Source organism: Echiichthys vipera, assembly GCF_963691815.1.
Source record: "Echiichthys vipera genome assembly, chromosome: 11".
NCBI classification, from domain to species: domain Eukaryota; kingdom Metazoa; phylum Chordata; class Actinopteri; order Perciformes; family Trachinidae; genus Echiichthys; species Echiichthys vipera.
In genome coordinates, this window is record NC_139836.1 from 30,789,202 (window position 1) to 30,808,404 (window position 19,203).

The following is a 19,203-nucleotide window of genomic DNA, read 5'->3' on the forward strand; positions in this document are numbered from 1 at the left end:
CCACTTATCTCCAATTTACAATGCTGCCCTTTCATCCCTTCCAAGGAGATTGGACAATCTAACCTCAAAGAACAACTGTTCACAAATGGCCTCCTCTGACTCCAACGGCTGTCATTAAGACACAATAGAGCACTAACGAATAATTCAATTCAATTCAATTCAATTTTATTTATAGTGTCAAATCATAACAAAAGTCTCAGGACACTTTATAGAGTAGGTAAAGACCACACTCAATGACTTATTTATGATTTACATAGACCCAACAATTCCTCTGTAGAGTACAGTGGCAACGAAAACCTTCCCTATAACAGGCAGGAACGTCAGACAGACCCAGCTCTGTGGAGGACGGCCATCTGTCTTGACCGGTTGGGGAGGAAGAAAAGGAGAGAGAAAGAGAGAAAAGACACACAGATGGACAGAGAGAGACAGACAGACACACTTCCAGAGATGCAAGCAAAGCCTAACAGTAACTATAATATTTATAGTAATGTGAATATAACGTATATGTTAAGGCAGTTAATACAACAGAATAGTAGAAACAAGCACAGCTAAGGTGACAGAATATGAAAATGATAATAATTATGGTGGCAAACATGATCAATGATGAGTAGTGGCAATAGCAGCTACGATACAGCTACAAATTTTATAGTTTATTAAACTAGTGATAGTATATATGAGTAACAGTGACAATAGCAGCAGGAAGGGTCATGTAGGACCACGGCAGCAAGCACCACCACGATCAGCAGAGACCTGCGAGACGACAAAGCACAAACAGCTCCGGGGAAGAAGCTGAATCAGTAACGTGCATTGATGGGACATGAATGATTCAGACAGAGAGGAGAGAAGCTCAGAGTATCAGGAGCAGGATGATCCCCCGGCAGACTAGGCCTATAGCAGCATTATTAAGCAGAATAAAGTCTCATCGTAAGCCATAGCTGTAAGCTTTATCAAAAAGGAAAGTTTTAAGTTTACTTTTAAATAAGGGGACAGTGTCTGCCTCCCGAATAACATTTGGGAGTTTGTTCCAAAGGAGAGGAGCTTGGTAGCTGAAGGCTCTGCCTCCCATTCTACTTTTGGAGACTCTAGGAACGACTAGTTGCCCTGCATTCTCAGAGCGCAGAGATCTAGTTGGGTGATATGGTACTATGAGCTCTTTAAGATACGACGGAGCCTGACCAATAAGAGCTTTGTACGTAAGGAGAAGGATTTTAAATTCTATTCTAGATTTTACAGGTAGCCAGTGCAGAGAAGCTAATACAGGAGAAATATGTTCTCTTCTATTTGTTTTAGTTAGTACACGAGCTGCAGCATTTTGGACCAACTGGAGACTCTTAACAGACTTATTGGAGCAGCCTGATAATAAGGAATTGCAATAGTCCAGCCTAGAAGTAACAAATGCATGAACAAGTTTCTCTGCATCTTTCTGAGACACAATGTTCCTAATTTTTGCAATATTACGCAGGTGAAAATATGCAGTCCTTGTTGTTAGTTTTATGTGAGAATCGAAGGACATATCCTGATCAAAAATAACACCCAGATTCCTTACTGTGGTGCTGGAGGACAACACAACATCATCCAGAGTAACAATGTCTTTAGCTATTGAATTTAGGAGGCCTTTGGGGCCAAGTACAATAATTTCTGAGGTTAACATCAGGAAATTGCAGGTCATCCAGCTTTTTATTTCCTTAATGCACATTTGAAGTTTATCTAACTGATGGGTTTCTTCTGGTTTGATCGACAAATATAATTGTGTATCATCAGCATAACAATGAAAATTTATGGAGTGCTTCCTTATAATATTTCCAAAGGGAAGCATATATAAGGTGAAAAGAATCGGTCCAAGGACAGAACCCTGTGGGACTCCGTGACTAACTTTAGTGTGCATGGAGGATTTGTCATTAACATGTTCAAACTGAGATCTATCTGATAAATATGACTTAAACCAGCTCAGTGCGGTTCCTTTAATGCCGATCAGATGCTCTAGTCTGTGTAGCAGGATGTGATGGTCAATAGTGTCGAAGGCAGCACTAAGAACTAGTAAGACAAGTACAGAGACAAGTCCTTTGTCTGAAGCTATTAGAAGGTCGTTAGTAATTTTCACCAGTGCTGTCTCAGTGCTATGATTTGCTCTAAATCCTGACTGGAAATCCTCAAATAACTCATTATTATGTAAAAAGTCACACAACTGATTGGCAACTAATTTCTCGAGGATCTTAGAGAGAAAAGGAAGGTTAGATATAGGTCTATAGTTGGCTAGTACCTCAGGATCAAGACTGGGCTTTTTAAGAAGAGGTTTAATTACAGCTACTTTAAAAGACATTGGTACATAACCTGCTGATAAAGACATGTTAATCATATCTAATACAGGAGTGCTAATTAAAGGTAACACTTCTTTAAGTAACCTAGTTGGAATAGAGTCTAGAAGACAAGTAGAAGGTTTTGATGCTGAAATAGTAAGGTTTAATTTGTTAAGGTCGACTGTAGAAAAGCAGTCCAAGAATATATCAGGTCGTACAGTTTGTAAGGTTCCTGGGTTTGATGAAAAAATAGTGCCAAGCGAGTTGATTTTGTCTCTATTAGTTATAATTTTGTCATTAAAGAAGGTCATGAAGTCGTTACTACTGAGGGCTATAGGAATACATGGCTCAATAGAGCTGTGGCTCTCTGTCAGCCTGGCTACAGTGCTAAAAAGAAATCTAGGATTGTTCTTATTCTCCTCTATTAAAGATGAGTAATAGGCTGCTCTGGCATTACGGAGGTCCTTCCTATAGGTTTTAAGACTTTCTTGCCAAACTAAGTGAGATTCCTCCAGTTTAGTGGAGTGCCATTTACTTTCCAACTTTCGCAATATTTGTTTTAATTCACGGGTTTGTGAGTTATACCACGGAGCTAACTTCCTCTGTTTTATTATCTTCTTTTTTAAAGGAGCAACAGAGTCAAGTGTTGTTCTTAGAGAGCCTGCAACACTTTCAACAAAGTGATCAATTTCAGAGAAACTAACGTTAGTGCAGGAGTCTTGAATATTAGGATGAGGCATTAAAGTAAATGCAGATGGAATCGCTTCCTTAAATTTAGTTATAGCACTATCAGATAAACATCTGGTGTAGACACTTTTACCCAGTGGTGAGTAGTCCTGTAATATGAATTCAAAAGTTATTAAATAATGGTCTGATAAAATAGGATTCTGTGGAAAGACTATTAAGGCATCAATTTCCACACCATAAACCAAAACAAGGTCGAGGGTGTGATTAAAACAGTGAGTAGGTTTATGTATACTCTGACTAAAACCAATCGAATCTAATAGAGAGATAAACGCGATACTGAGACTATTATTATCGCTGTCCACATGAATATTAAAATCACCTACAATTATTACTTTGTCGGATTTAAGGACTAAATTTGACAGAAACTCTGAGAATTCGGACAGAAATTCAGAGTACGGACCAGGAGCACGGTACACTATAACAAGTATAATTGGCTGCATAGTTTTCCAGGTTGAATGTGAAAGACTAAGAACAAGACTTTCAAATGAATTATAATTTAGTTTAGGTTTAGGGTTTATTAATAGGCCTGAATTATAAATAGCTGCAACGCCTCCTCCTCGACCACTGCCTCGAGAAATATGAGTATTAATATGACTGGGAGGAGTGGATTCATTTAGGCTAACATATTCTTCGGGACGCAGCCAGGTTTCGGTCAGACAGAGTAAATCAATATGGTTGTCTGATATCAGATCGTTTACTAATACAGCTTTAGATGAGAGAGATCTAATGTTTAAAAGTCCACATTTTATTTTCTGATATTGTTGCATTGTCGCAGATTTTGCGTTGATTTGTATCAAGTTTTTCTTTATAGCTCCTCTTCTGTTCATTTTTGATCTGTTTAATTTAAATGATCGTGGGGCAGACAGTGTTTGTATACTAAACTGAGCTGGAAAATGCTCCACAGGGAGCGCAGAGAGGTGTGTAAGACTGCCACTCTGCTTCCTGGGCACCTGCGATAAGGGCAGCGCAGAGAGGTGTATTAAACTGCGACTCTGCTTCCTGATCCCAACACTGGGTTGTCATGGTTTTATACCGCTAACAACTGCGTCCAGGTTCTTAGATATGAGAGCAGCACCCTCCAAAGTAGGATGAATACCATCTCTCCTAATAAGACCAGGTTTTCCCCAGAAAGACTGCCAATTATCTACGAAGCCCACATTATTTACCGGGCACCATCCAGACAGCCAGCGACGGAATGATGACATGCGGCTATACATGTCATCGCAAGTCAAGTTGGGCAGGGGACCAGAGAAAATTACGGAGTCCGACATAGTTTTTGCATAAGAACACACCGACTCCACATTAATTTTAGTGACCTCCGATTGACGTTATCGGGTGTCATTACCGCCGACGTGAATAACAATCCTACCATATTTACGTTTATCCCTAGCCAGAAGTTTCAAATAGGATTCAATGTCGCCCGCTCTGGCCCCTGGGATGCATTTTACTATTGTCCCTGGTGTCACTAAGTTCACGTTTCTCAAAATGGAGCTGCCAATAACCAGTGTTGTTTTCTCAGCAGGCGTGTCACTGAGTGGAGAAAACTTGTTTGAAACGTGAACGTGCGGATGGTTAACCATGGGCTTCGATTTAGAACTATGCTTTCCTCTCACAGTCACCCAGGAGGACCCTGGCTGCTCAGGGATTGCCGGGGGAGGGCTAGCAGGAGCTAACGCTACACTATGTGGCTTCGCACCGGCTAAAGTTGTAGGTGGCTGGCTAGCTACTGTAGCGTAAGACTGAGCTTCCATGGTGCGGAGCCGTGCCTCTAACTCACTGAGCCTCGCCTCCAGCGCTACAAATACACTACACCTATTACACTTACCATTATCACTAAAGGAGGCAGAGGAGTAGCTAAACATACGAGACTCCGAGCAAGAGAGAGCAGGAGAGAGAGCGGGGGAAGCCATCACCAGCCGTGAAGCTAACTGCTAAGCTAAAGTGGCTAACAGCGTGTAACGATTAATTAGCCAGAAAGCGGCTGAAAGAAGGAGAGCTGTGAGTGCTTGAGTAGAACTAGTGGATGTTTAAATGTTAAGCGGTAGTTAGCCGCTGTGGCGAATATTATAGCAGAAACAGTTGAATTTAGCGAGAGCAGCTAACAGTGAAACAACAACGAGTGACCAACACACAAGCACCGGAAATAACGTAATACGTCACCGTAACACGTCAGCACGTACCAGAGCAGGAGGCGGGATCCATGATCCGCGAATACAAAACCAACTTCCCACCAACAACTGTCAGTCCAACGACAGTCGTTGGCACTTGGAGCAAAAAGGGTTCCAGTGACATCATCGGCCTTGTGAAAGGTTAAATACCTGAATCTCCACACCAGATAGTTGGACCAGTCCCAGCGTTCATGCGTACATGAACTGATGAAGCCTCTTGGATGAGAGGTGAAACTTCTTCCTTGATAAATCACCAAGTCCAGTGCTTTTGACTGAAATTTCTTTGGGGGTAACAATGACCTGGACAAATGAGAATATTCACAGGCTTTATCATCATTATATGTACAACATAAGGGGTGTGGTAACTGCTAATAGACAATAGATATTATTAAGATGTAATTTTCCTTAGGAAATATTATAAGGAAGCACTCCATAAATTTTCATTTTTATGCTGATGATACACAATTATATTTATCGATCAAACCAGAAGACACTGATCAGTTAGATAAACTTCAAATGTGCATTAAGGAAATTAGGAGCTGGATGACCTGCAATTTCTCATTATATGTACAACATAAGGGGTGTGGTAACTGCATGGCATAGCTTGTTCATGAAATTCTAATAGTATTTGTAACTAAAACTGCAACTGATTTGTGCTGAGAAATATTATTTGTTTACATTATTTACATTTTACCAGAAGATAAAGTTATATTTGCACTACCAATTGACAGATTAATTAATTCTTGAAATTAGTTTGCTAAATCCTTTGATAATGTAGGTGCAATTGACATCGCACAGATGATTGTTTGTTTCATTTCTTGAATAATGTGAACTGAACAGTTTGGCTCAGACAAGGCCTCAGCCTGATCAAACAAAGGGCTGCACAAGGTCCAACGGCCTGTTTCTGTCCGCCTGGTCAGGAACAAATGGGAGTTGTCTGGTCACAACAAGGCCACTCCTCCCCCAACAGCTCACACCTAGGTGTGAACCCTCCAACTGTTAGTCCATTACCTGACCTGACCTCTGGCTGATAACAACATCATGCCTATAAAACTGGAAGACAACATCTTTCTCTCTCTCTTCTTGGATTGTCATTCTTGGAATCTCTTCACTCGACTCTCTTCTGCTGGATCCAGGGACCAGCTGCCAGCTGTCCCTAGGCCCTGAACATGGCCTGTACGGAGGGGGATCATCAGCCAGGTTAACCAACCCAACTGAGCAGAACAAAGAGTGATCTGATTCCTCTTTTGTCTAAGAGCAAAAAACAAGTGCAAGAACCTTTTCTTCAACCGGCTTCCTTCACAAGGACCTTGGCATTGAAGCAATGTAACTAATCTTTCCCATCCCATGGACTGGTGACTAATCACCAACTGGGCATTATTACATCTAATGAGACTTTATGAACGGCTAAGTACAAAACTTTGCCTTTGTTACGATTAATGTATAATGATGATGATTATTATAACTGTGTTGATTCAGTTAAGTTGAGGATGTTTGTAAGCAATGCTCCACACAGTTTTGCACACACTAACACTCAAATACACACACTAAATACAGTTAACTATAACTGTATTTGAACAGACTACACATACATAACCTGAATGTAGAACTTCTGAGATATTCCAACTGCTGGCTTTTGTGTGACTTAAATGTTCACACAATCTCTGCAGGGGTCCAAGCCCCACACCCCTCCTCCTTCTCTATTCGTTGTCTCATTCACATCCGCACACACACACACACACACACACACACTTATTGACTTAGCTTTAGTTAGTTTATTGTTTTTTGTTTGTGCATTTATTCATTTGTTAATAAATGTTTGTGATTACAATATGTCTGTTTATTTAATATTACACAAAGATCAATGGGCCAGCCTCTTCTAAGAAAAGGACTTTAAAATCCTTCAACTGAGTAAACTATTACATTAATCAGGATTCAACCCTTAATTAGTAGTTTAATATATTTAATGAGACTTTTATTATAGTTGTCACTCCGTCTGTGACGGTGGTGCCCCTGAGGAACTCTGGTTTCACTATAGTCATTTTTATTATTATCTTTGATAATTATTGGTGATAGCTTATATTTATTTGATTAACGATAAGTTTATTGAGAATACTCAATCCCATAATCTGAACGTGAGTCAAGGCCCTACATTTAATTGGTTCTCTCTGTGAGGTTTTTAATACATTTATTATTTTTTCTTTATTACATTTTCATTTTCAAATATTTCATTTGATAGTCACACTTTTGATCCAATTACCCTAGAGTACCTACAATAGTGTATAATATGAGTGTCATTAGATGTCTAAATAATAGGGGAAATATGTCTGTCTTTTGTGTACTGTACCATAAAATAAGAATGTTGATTACAAAGGACCCTTAACTATCCTCCACAATGATGATAAAGCAATATGTTGAATGAGTTGTTAATGGTTCCCTCCTCATCCAGCTGTGTCCCTGTCTCACATCTGGGCTCTGGACCGCCAGACTTTCCAGACCATCATGATGAGGACCACACAGGCCAGACATGAGGAGTACTTCAGCTTTCTGCGCAGGTACAAACACAACTGACAGGCACTGTGTCTCTTCTAAACCTCAATAAAACTAGTGTTTCATTGAGGTTGGCAGTGTACTCCAAACTCATAAAAGAGTGTAGCCAATATGTAGCCTTAGCCTGGCAAGCTCACACTCAGTAATGAATTGAAGAATATATACAGTAGCTTTGACTTTTAAATGAGGTTTGGGTCATCTGTCATGTGTAGTGTTAATTTTTCTTAAGGAAAGCCAAACTACTTCTTAAGGTATAAAATGTTTATAACAAAAAACAACAAATGCTTTTCTGCTTGGCCAATGCCTCTCTCCGGCTTCGGAAATCCCAGTCAGCTAAATGCTCTTTCTACGCAACCAATAAATCTAAAAACAGGGCTGAGCCTCACATGTGCATAGAGTTAAATACAGTTATGGCTTAACTGCCTATTTTTGATTGGTTAAGAATACTGCTATGCAGTCCCTGGTTTAGATATTGGGCTGTCCATCCCACACACACACACACTCTCATTTATTCACAGTTGGTGCTCAGGTGTGTCCACCTCTCTTTTGCACACGATTCCTCCAATGAGCAGTGGGTTCCTGTTGAAAGAAGCCCTCCCTACTCTAGTTACACCATCAATGACCCCACATTCTTGTCTGTATCAGATTTCTATGTTTATTAACAACATTACCGACAATGCAAAGGCATGCCAAATCATCATTCTATGAATTCTATATGTGCACAGTAACCAATAATTAAACTTTAATTATATTGTGACAACAAAATAAAACTTTGTTTATAAAAATCTCCAAGAATATGACAAAATTAAAATCTGTGTATAAAAAATTCTACAGTTGTCTATCCTCCATTAACAAAATACTATTGAATTGGTCTTATACATATCTACTGCCCAATCCCTCTGGAACCCTCTCCCCCAACACCTCAGACATTCCCCTTCACTCCCTTTTAATCTGTGATCTTCAACATAATGGCAGGTTGTTATATTGGTATACACAGTTAACAACATAGATGTATTGGACATGTGCAAACACAGGTACTCATTGATTTCAATTAGATTATTTTATCAATGATTTTAGTTTTTGAAACACTGTAGAGTGTCAACATTTATAATATATCTACACTATAATTAAATCATAAAAAATACTGCATGCTACACCACTTACACCGTCATACTGTAAATACCAGTAATGTAGCAGGCAATAAATTGCGTCATAAGGTTGTCTCACCTTTTCAACTCAGTTTATTCAATTTGACAAATGTCATACATTATTTGATATAATGTTTTGCACTTTCATTGTATACAGTCAATCCCCACAGCTGTAATGAATGTGTGTAATTGTTTCTGTGCAAGTGTGTTTCTGCTTAAAGGACTGCCTGAGGAGAAACTAGCGAAGGTTGTTGATTGTCTTGAAGTGGTCAGTATTACCCACTCCACTTCATTTGTTGATACATTTTATCCAGTTCCATACAGTATCTGTTTCTGACTAAATGGTTTCAGATTGTATCTAAGCGGACAAGAGAATGACTGACCTTCTGTCTTTATAGGACTATTTTGAAAAAGGGGACTATATTATTCGAGAAGGTGAAGAAGGGAACACATTCTTTATCATCGCAAAAGGAGAGGTGAGATATCAGCGCAATCTTGTCATCTTAAAGCATGTTTAAGCATTAAATACATAGTTGGAGCCTGTACATAGAGAGTCTAGTGTGGATAGTATGAACCACTAGGCCTTTCTCCTTCTGAGTTCTTTTTTGTACGGGTGCGCGAATAAACTTGAGAAATGTCATCAGTCATCCCCCAAGCCCTGCTCCACATTCAAGTCAATTCTACATCTTCACATTTCAAGATTAGATAAGCAGTTGCAGTACACAGTAGGAAAGAGTAAGTATAAAAATCAATAAAAAGATTTCCAAATCCAATATATCCAAAAATGTCTACACCATGGCAAAATTATGAACAGAGTAATGTGGAGCTGGGCGATGAATCTAATTTTTGAATTTCATCTCATCTCATCTCATCTTCAACCACTTATCCTGGGTCTTCCCCGAGGCCTCCTCCCAGCTGGACGTACCTGGAACAGGGGGCATCCTTACTAGATGCCCGAACCACCTCGACTTGCTCCTTTCAACCCAAAGGAGCAGCGGCTCTACTCCGAGTTCCTCACGGATGGCTGAAGTTCTCACCCTATCTCCAGCCACCCTCATGAGAAAACCCATTTCGGCCGCTTGTACCCGCGACTTCGTTCTTTTGGTCATGGCCCAGCTTTCATGACCATAGGTGAGGGTAGGAACGAAGATTGACCAGTAGATCGAGAGCTTTGCCTTCCGGCTCAGCTCTCTTTTCGTCACAACGTGTGGTAGAGCGACTGCAACATCGCTCCCGCTGCTCCGATTCTCCCGGCCAAACTCGCGCTCCATTGTTCCCTCACTCGTGAAAGTGACCCCGAGGTACTTGAACTCTTTCACTTGGGGTAAGGACTCATTCCCTACCTGGAGTAAGCAATCCACCGGTTTCCTGCTGAGAGCCATGGCCTCAGATTTAGAGGTGCTGATCCTCATCCCAGCCGTTTCACACTCGGCTGCAAACCGATCCAGTGAGTGCTGAAGGTCACTGACCGACGATGCCATCAGGACCACATCATCTGCAAAAAGCAGAGACGAGATCCTCAACCCCTCTCCACCACGACTACGCCTCGATATCCTGTCCATCAAAATCACGAACAGGATTGGTGACAAAGCGCACCCCTGGCGGAGACCAACCGCCAGGGGTGCCTCTGACACAGCTCAGGCTGCAGCCCTTCTGGCCTGTTGGTACCTTGCAACTGCCTCCGGAGTCTTCTGGGATAATATCCCAGAAGGCCTCCTTCATCAGTCGGACAGCCTCCCTGACCAACGGTATCCACCACGATGTTCTAGGGTTACCACCCCTTGAAGCCACAGCTCAACGCTGCAGCTTCAGCTATGGAAGCTTTGAACATTGCCCACTCTGGTTCAATGCCCCCGACCTCCACAGGGATGCCAGAAAAGCTCCGCCGGAGGTGTGAGTTGAAGATCTCTCGGACAGAGGCCTTCTCCAGACGTTCCTGGTTCACCCGCACTACTCGTTTGGGCTTACCTGGTCCGTCCAGAATCTTCCCCCATCCTCTGACCCAACTCATCACCAGATGGTGATCAGTTGACAGCTCTGCCCCTCTCTTCACTCGAGTGTCCAAAACATAATGCCTCAGATTAGATGATGCGATCGCAAAATCGATCATCGACCTTTGGTCTAGGGTGCTCTGGTACCATGTACACTTATGAGCATCCTTATGTTCGAACATGGTGTTAGTTATAGACAATCTGTGACTAGCACAGAAGTCTAATAACTGACTTCCACTCAGTTTTAGATCAGTTTCTCCCAATCACGCCTCTCCAGGTGTGAACTGCTGTTCGGTGCATATGCACAAACAACAGTCAGAGTTTTCCCCCCTTCCACCCGCAGGTGTAGGGAGGCGACCCTCTCATCCACTGGGGTGAACTCCAACACCGCAACGCTCAGCAGGGGGTCTGTGAGTATCCTCACAACAGCCCGGCGCCTCACACCCTGGGCAACTCCAGAGAAGAATAGGGTCCAACCCCTATCCAGGAGTATGGTTCCAGAACCGAGACTGTGTGTGGAGGTAAGCCCAACCAGATCTAACTGGTAGCACTCCACCTCCACACAAGCTCCGGCTCCTTCCCCGACAGAGAGGTGAAATCCCACGTCGCCTGAGACCACTCTGCCATGGGAGACCCTACCAGGAGCACTAGGCTCCAGACAACACAGCTCTCAGGTTCACATGACACACAAACCTCTCTACCACGATAAGGTGATGGTTCCAGGAGAGGTTTTTGAATTTACTTCAATTTAATGGTTTAGGATGGTGTTTAAAATTGGAAATCGATTTTCACTTTAATTTAATTGTGCAATGGCCTGTTCTTATCTTATCTCTGGCTAGTGGGCCGGCTGCCTAGTTAGCAAGCTTGCTAATTCTGCTGTTCTTTCATGCTACACTAGAGTTTCAGAAAATGAACCAAACAAGGCAATAGTGATGTGCTTCCCTGTGATGTGAGTATGTGGATGAAGCATGAGGTTGTTTCCTTTTTTACGCCTTTAGTGGCTGGCTAGTTATCGAGCTAGTTCATGCTTCGGTTTACATACTAAAATGAATAAAACAGTAATGCACACTTGGGATAAAACTCATGGCAGTTGCTGCTCTCTGAAGAAGGAAGGACATGCATTAATGGCACTTACAGTATACAAACTTGCATTAAATGAATCAGCAGAGACAAACCTTGACTCAATGCACAACACTCTTCAGTGGTCATTGACGATAACATTAAGCTGTGGACAATCATGCTGGGATTTCTGGAAGTTATTATCTTGACAAACACTGTAGCAGCACAGCACAGCACACAAGGACATATGTCTGGAATACATTTTACAGATTTAATGACTTGTTTACACAATCAAACTAATGCTAAAACTTGCTATAACTGCCTTAGCCTGCCAGTTATATTTGTTAATCATTGGTGTTGTTAAAATAATTGAATAATTATTTAATCTTTTGTAGTTTGTTTGTAGTAGTTTGTTGTTAAGAGAAAAACACTGATTAAGAACATAAAGGGTTGTGGTGTATTATTTTAACGCCATATCACACAGCCCTAGGTAAACAACTTCGTCCACACACTTTTATCACAGCGTAGGAAAGATGAGTGACAGATGAGTGAAACATTTGTTTTCTGTGATCAATGTGGTGCAGAGGCATTGCAGAGTTAGCAAGATAGCTACACACTTTATGTCCCCCCCTGAGGTTGTGTGGTGTCACGGTAACGACTAACTACAATTGCTATTTCCTTTTGTACCGGTCCACGGAATGACCATGGAAATCAATGTCTTTTTAACTCTTCTATTTCTATGTATATATCAGAAAACAGAAAAAGAGAGATTATGAAAAACAAATCCTATTCACTTTGACACAAACAGAGATTTGATTGAAACAAATAGTTGCTATTATAGTAACTGTAGATGTACTATGTGGGTACAGTGGTTACAACTCAGTCAAAACCAAATAAATACAAATATACATTTAAGGAAATGACTGTAAAGCCTATTGACTGACAGACTGACTTAGAGTAAGTCCAACAGTGAAAGAATGATTGTCTCAATTTCATAATTCCAATGACTAAATACATACAGCAACATAAAACTACTTGCGTCTTACTTTACTAATTGTGTCTACTTTCTTTTTCTTGACTAGTCTATGCATGGTATAGTGAGAAACTAAATTTTGATTCCTTGTTTGTCTTGTTCATGTGAAGAATTGACAATAAAGCTGACTTTGACTTTGAACACTGATATTATCATAACTATAATGTTAAAGATAGTGTGACTTGTTGCCACTGATGGAGGAATTGTTGGGTCTCTGTTAATCAAATAAGTCATAGAGTGTGGTCTTTACCTACTCTGTCTTTAGATAAATAAAATAAAATTGAATTTAAAACAATAGCTTTAATGTTTTTTTTATCTGTAGGTCATAGTCACTCAAAGCACAGAGGGGTTGGCTGAGGCACAGGAAATCAAGACATTGGGAGTTGGAGACTACTTTGGAGAGAAAGCTCTCATCAGGTACAAACACATTTAACAGACACACAGCAGCACACATTAAACATTGAATTTCAACAATTTGTGTTTATTTTCAGTAAATCTGATTAGATGTCTCAATAACCATACCCAGAGGTTAGGTCACTTAACCTGCACAAGTACTTACCAGCTGCTTACTTTCAGGTGGTCACTAGTATTTCGCATCCCATACTACTTGATTAAAAAGCTAAAGCATGATGTTATTAAATTGAAAGTGAATGGTAACTCCATTGTTTGTTAGTGGTTATGTTTATACTACATTTACACATTATGAATGAGTGTTGATCTGGCACACTGTTGTGTCTTGACCATTGTGTCTTGATGTCACAATGTCTTCCTCAGTTTAGTTTATTCTCACCCATTTTGCTTCTCTGTCCGTCCTTTAAGCTGCATTCCCCTTCCCCAGGCCTCTTCATTGCCCTTTATTTCTCTACCCATCTCCCACATGCGCTCTGAATCTTCCACCTGGCCTGTTTCTCACATTCCACCACTCCCTCCTGCTCTTAAGTAACCCCTTCCCCCCCATTACCATCACCTGACCTTCCTTGCCCACCTGTTTGTTCCCCATTTCTCTCATTAGTCTTGCAGTATACCAGCCCATTTCCACTTATTTCCAGATTGTCAATATGGCTTCCTGGATCCTGAATCCGACTTTGTACCTGGCTGCCCCCTTTTCCCACCCCATTCCTGTTACCTGTGGACTTATGTACCTTAATTTTATCAATAAATCCCTGGACTGTTCTTGGCTGTGATGATCAATGACAATTGATCACCTGACAATAGTGTCAAAGGCCGTACTGAGATCAAGTAGATATCCAGATGAAGCTTTTTTTGTGGATTAACTTAATAATGTGACTGATGCCATTCAGTGCCTTCATACCAACTACCACAACACCTCCAGTATTGAGCAGAAGGATGCAGCCTTATTAGTGGCTCTCCCAAGCCTTGGCTGGGAAAGTTGCTGGATTTAGTAACTTAACTCCAGTCTCCTCGGCTTCCAGGCCCACTAGCCTTCGGCCTGCACACCAACCTACACCCCGATCTGCTAACCTTGAGATGGTTAGCCTCTGGCCTGCCTGACCTGATTCTGTTTCTCCTGAAGAAGACTTGATCCCCATGGCCCCCGAGGTGGACTCCCAGCCAGATCCTCCAGATCATTAGTTGGCCATACGGCCCTTTGCTGGACGTCGGTAGCCTTGTGAGACCATTCTGATATTGCAAGCTTGCCAAGCGACCGAACCAATAATTGTTGGTTTTGAGGCCGATTTAAGTGTGACCCAAAGAGAAGAGACTCTTCAGTGTAAATAACATTACACGACTTCCGCGGATGAGATGAGCGCAGCTATCGAGCAAGCCGCTAGCTAAGGCTTTTTTCTCTTGGATCCTTCTGTTGGAATATGGACCGGGCACCTGTAATTGTGCCTTTGATCCGTAAATTCCTGTTACACAAATGGTAAATATCCTTTACCGACATGTTGTTTACTTTCTGAGCTTTGCTTCGATGCTGTTAGTACGTCATACACTTCGTTGATCTGATTGGTTGATTTGGCCCGTATGTTGGTGATAGACAGATGGTTTATCCAATCAGCAACCAGTATTTTCCCCTTTTGCTAAATGATCTCCAAATAAGAGCTGCCAGTTGGATGCGCTGAGCAAATACGAATCAATCCATCTGGCGGAGTCAGGTCAGCATGTTGGACCCACTTTTTCTAGCCCATTTTTTGTCAACCTCCAGCTCTACTATCAAATTAAGGCATTAAATCCAAAGAAATAATCTTTTAAAAAACAGGGCATTTAAGACGAAGGGCTAAATAGTGGGTTACAGTACTGGGAAATAAAACAGAAATTGGGGAAATATTGTGGTAGAAAAACTGATATTCATCAGAACCAATATAGTATTTGTGGTTTAACATATTTCAGGGGTACAATAAGACACCAAAACTGCAGGGTTAAAGCAAAGAAATGAAAAGGACTTTGGGAAAATCTCTTGAAACTAAGATGGAGTGGTTATTGAAACGAATTTACAGAATTTCTGCTGTAGCATTGTACTTGTATTTATAAGACAGTGGAGAGAATGCTCTGTTTAGGCCATTAAGAACATACTGTTCCTTCAACTCGCAGCAAACATTACAAACAAAGATGATCCTTCATGTCACTTGTGTGTGAAATAAATACATTCACCACCCAGATGATTTGAATCCAGTTGATGATCTGGGCTGACAAAGACATGCTTCATCCCACTGCACTAGTTGTTTACATTCCTCCGACTGCAAACGCGGTGCGCGCGAGTGACGTCATCCATCGTCGACCATCTCCTCACAGTCCTGGTGGTCACAGGAAGCCACTGGACTTGGGGCTTATACAGGGGCTGCAGGTGGATGAGGTTGTGGTCTGATCTTCCCTGAGGAGGAAGGGCAGTGGAGCTTTCCTGATGAAGCTTTACAGGGCTGCTTTGAACTTACAGACTGGGATTTGCTCTGTGATTCACATGGAGAGGACCTTGATGATCTCACGGACTGCATAACAGGGTACATCAATTTCTGTGTGGACAGCATTGTTCCTACAGTGACTGCACGCTGTTTCCCCAACAACAAGCCGTGGGTCACCAGAGACAACAAGGTCCTGCTGAATGAGAAAAATAGGGCCCTCAGAGATGGGGACAGAGAGCGGATAAGGCAGGTCCAGAGGGAGCTTAAGGAGAGGATTCAACAGGGCAAAGACACCTACAGGAGGAAGCTGGAGCACAAACTCCAGCAGAACAAATTACAGGACGTGTGGAGTGGAATGAGGAGCATCACTGGCTACAAACCATCTGGTAGCCAGACAGTAGGAGGTGGTACTGAACGTGCCAATGAGCTGAATCTGTTCTTCAACAGATTTGATGAAAGGGCTCTGGACCACCCCCCCCAGGGCTCCTCCGCAACCATCCACCTTCAAACCTCCTGCCCCGCTGACCCACCCCCCCCCTTAATTCCTTCCTGATTTTGAGTATACCTGGATAACAAACTGGACTGGTCCAAGAACACTGAGGCTGTTTACAAGAAGGGCCAGAGTCGTCTCTATTTCCTGAGGAGGCTCCAGTCATTCAATGTATGTAACACCATGCTGAGGATGTTCTACCAGTCAGTGGTAGCCAGTGCCATCTTCTTTGCTGTTGTGTGCTGGGGCAGCAGGCTGAGGGCAGCAGACGCCAAGAGAATCAGTAAGATCATCAGGAAGGCTGGCTCCGTCCTGGGGGTCAAACTGGACTCCTTGGTGGCGGTGTCAGAGAGGAGGATGCTGTCTAAACTGCACAGTCCCCTGGACAACAACTCTCACCCTCTCCACCAGCTGCTGACCTCTAGCAGAAGCACCTTCAGCCACAGACTCATTCTGATATTGTGTATACTTACGCTTAACCACAATGTCTGTTGCACTCTGCCACACTTAGTTATTGTTTGATTTATTTTACGTTAGCTTTATTTTGATTGATTATGTTAGCTTTCTGTCACTGATCCTTTCCCACCTTTGTATTGAAACTGTTGCACAATAATTTCCCTCGGGATAAATAAAGCTTCTTGAATCTTGAATCTTGAACTGCAGAAATTACCATCTGTACATCTGGGTTTGTGTTGTGTTTGTTTGACTGAACTGTACATGTATGTTTACAGTGAGGATGTACGCTCAGCCAATATCATCTGCAATGAGAACGACACACAGTGCCTGGTCGTGGACAGAGAGTGAGTACCTGGATGTTGTTTATGTGGCATGTTGTTTTGTACTGCTCAACACGTACAGTATACCAGGCCCTTTAGTTAAAGGTCATTTGGACACTTTATAATAGATGACAATGTAGAGTACAGTAATCCATCTTTAAAAGTAAGTAAGTTCATTTACAATATCAAATTTGTATTACTCACTCTTTCATATTATTCCTATGGATAGATTAGAGTGCCCTAATGGCCCCTAATGAAAACAACTTTACTGGAACTGACTGATCAAAGAATAAATGCACAAGATGATGAAATTGGCTATGGCCTTTATTGTCAACCCAGGTAAACTGTCAGCAAAATTGCCATTGAAAAATACCATCTGGGGTATAATACCATCATAGGTCAAATTCACAAAATAGGACAAAAAGAAACTGTTTTAATTCAAAGCAACCACAAAGATTGAAATGCACTTCAACTGCGCTGCCAAGTAAATAGTGTCTCGGTGTTCATTTGTTATTTTTCCATGTTTTAAAATAGTGATATACAAACATTAGGTACAAATTGTTGCCTTGTTGCAAAAACAGTCCAATTCACAAAGATCAGCGTTAAAAGCCACAACGGCTACAGAGAAGTTATAAGAGATGGTGGTAAGCTTGTTTAAAGTGGTGTCCTCCACTTCATATCATTCTCTTTCCAGTCCTAAATTTGACAGTTTGTGAGTCAGATCGGATTTGGGTGTTTGATTAATTCATATGTTTGTGGGTTGGCTCTCATAACAGGTCGGCTGGGTGCGGGTATTAAAACCCTAACATGTGCATCACTACAATACTTTGTCATGTGGATAATTGTAATCAGACAGAAAAAAGGGAAAATTGTGGTAATATGCAAAATGTTCTAACCATCTAACCAAAAAGAATGCTGATATAGCAAGGCAGGAAGGTATCTTGAAAAGACAGGAGAAAATACAAGCCACCTGGACGAGGAACTGCAAAGTATGAATTAAGCTGAGCGGATCATCCGTGGAAGTAAGAACCATCATGGTAAGAGAACTCAATGAACTGGACCAACACAGATGAGCAGTCACCACCTGTTGAGAGATACTTGTGCCCTGCAATATCTGATACTGAACAATGGACATTTTGATATGGATATGGATTTTGAGTTTACTGTTAATAAATCCAATCTTTGAAGATAATATGGATCACGAAAACTTAGAACTGAGAACATTTGACTATACTGAACATAAATTACTAGAAATGGAGAAAGATATCATCATCATATCCTGAGAATAACTGTTTTCACAATATATAAATCCAGTGTGAATGTTGTACTGAAGAACAGTTTAATGTTAAGGTAAAAATGGATGGAGCAATATCCATAATACATTTCAATAGCAGAAGCCTAAATTCAAATTTCTCAAAGATCCAAGAGTGTTTACGCCAAATTGAACAAAAACTAACAGTAATAGCAATATCTGAGACTTGGCTCATTGATGATCAGGCTGCAATGTTTGAAAAAGAGGGATATGAGACGTTTTTTATGAACAGAAATAAAAGAAAGGGAGGGGGAGTTGCTCTGTAAATTGTCACAAAATTTAAAAGCAAGTAATATGTAACTTGTCATAGACAAAGTCATGGAATGTATCACTGTAGAAATCGAGATTCAGAAAGCAAAAAATAAAATTATAAGCTGTGTGTATAGAACTCCTGGTTCTTATATTGAATCATTTAAGGAGGCATTAGTGGGGCTGTATGACAGGATAAACAGTAAGAAAATGTGTTTCGTTTGTTGAGACTTAAACATAGATCTCCTGAACCCACTTAAACACATTACAACAACAGAATTCATTAACGAGATGTACAGCATGAGCTTACATCCCTTCATTATACGACCAAGTAGAATTACAACACATAGTGCTACATCAATGGACAATATATTTACCAATGTCATTGATATATAAAATATCAACAGCAATATTGGTTTAGAACAAATATAACAACCTTACATGCAGTAATAGATTGTGTAGAGAAGATGTCTACTGCAATAGAAAATAAAGAATATACAGTGGGGGTATTTTTGGATCTTA

The 19,203-nt window shown here is 41.1% G+C and overlaps 1 protein-coding gene across 1 annotated transcript in view; it reads left to right on the forward strand.

Moving 5' to 3' along the window:
- prkg2l (protein kinase cGMP-dependent 2, like) overlaps positions 1-19,203 on the forward strand; it is a gene marked incomplete at both ends in the record, with an annotated part of 100,527 nt that overhangs the window by 32,937 nt on the left and 48,387 nt on the right. Inside the window, 5 exons of the mRNA XM_083922985.1 lie at positions 7,662-7,767; positions 9,115-9,178; positions 9,309-9,386; positions 13,316-13,410; positions 17,076-17,144. Coding sequence (XP_083779111.1) covers positions 7,662-7,767; positions 9,115-9,178; positions 9,309-9,386; positions 13,316-13,410; positions 17,076-17,144 — 412 coding nt within the window. The remainder of the gene's footprint in view (positions 1-7,661; positions 7,768-9,114; positions 9,179-9,308; positions 9,387-13,315; positions 13,411-17,075; positions 17,145-19,203) is intronic.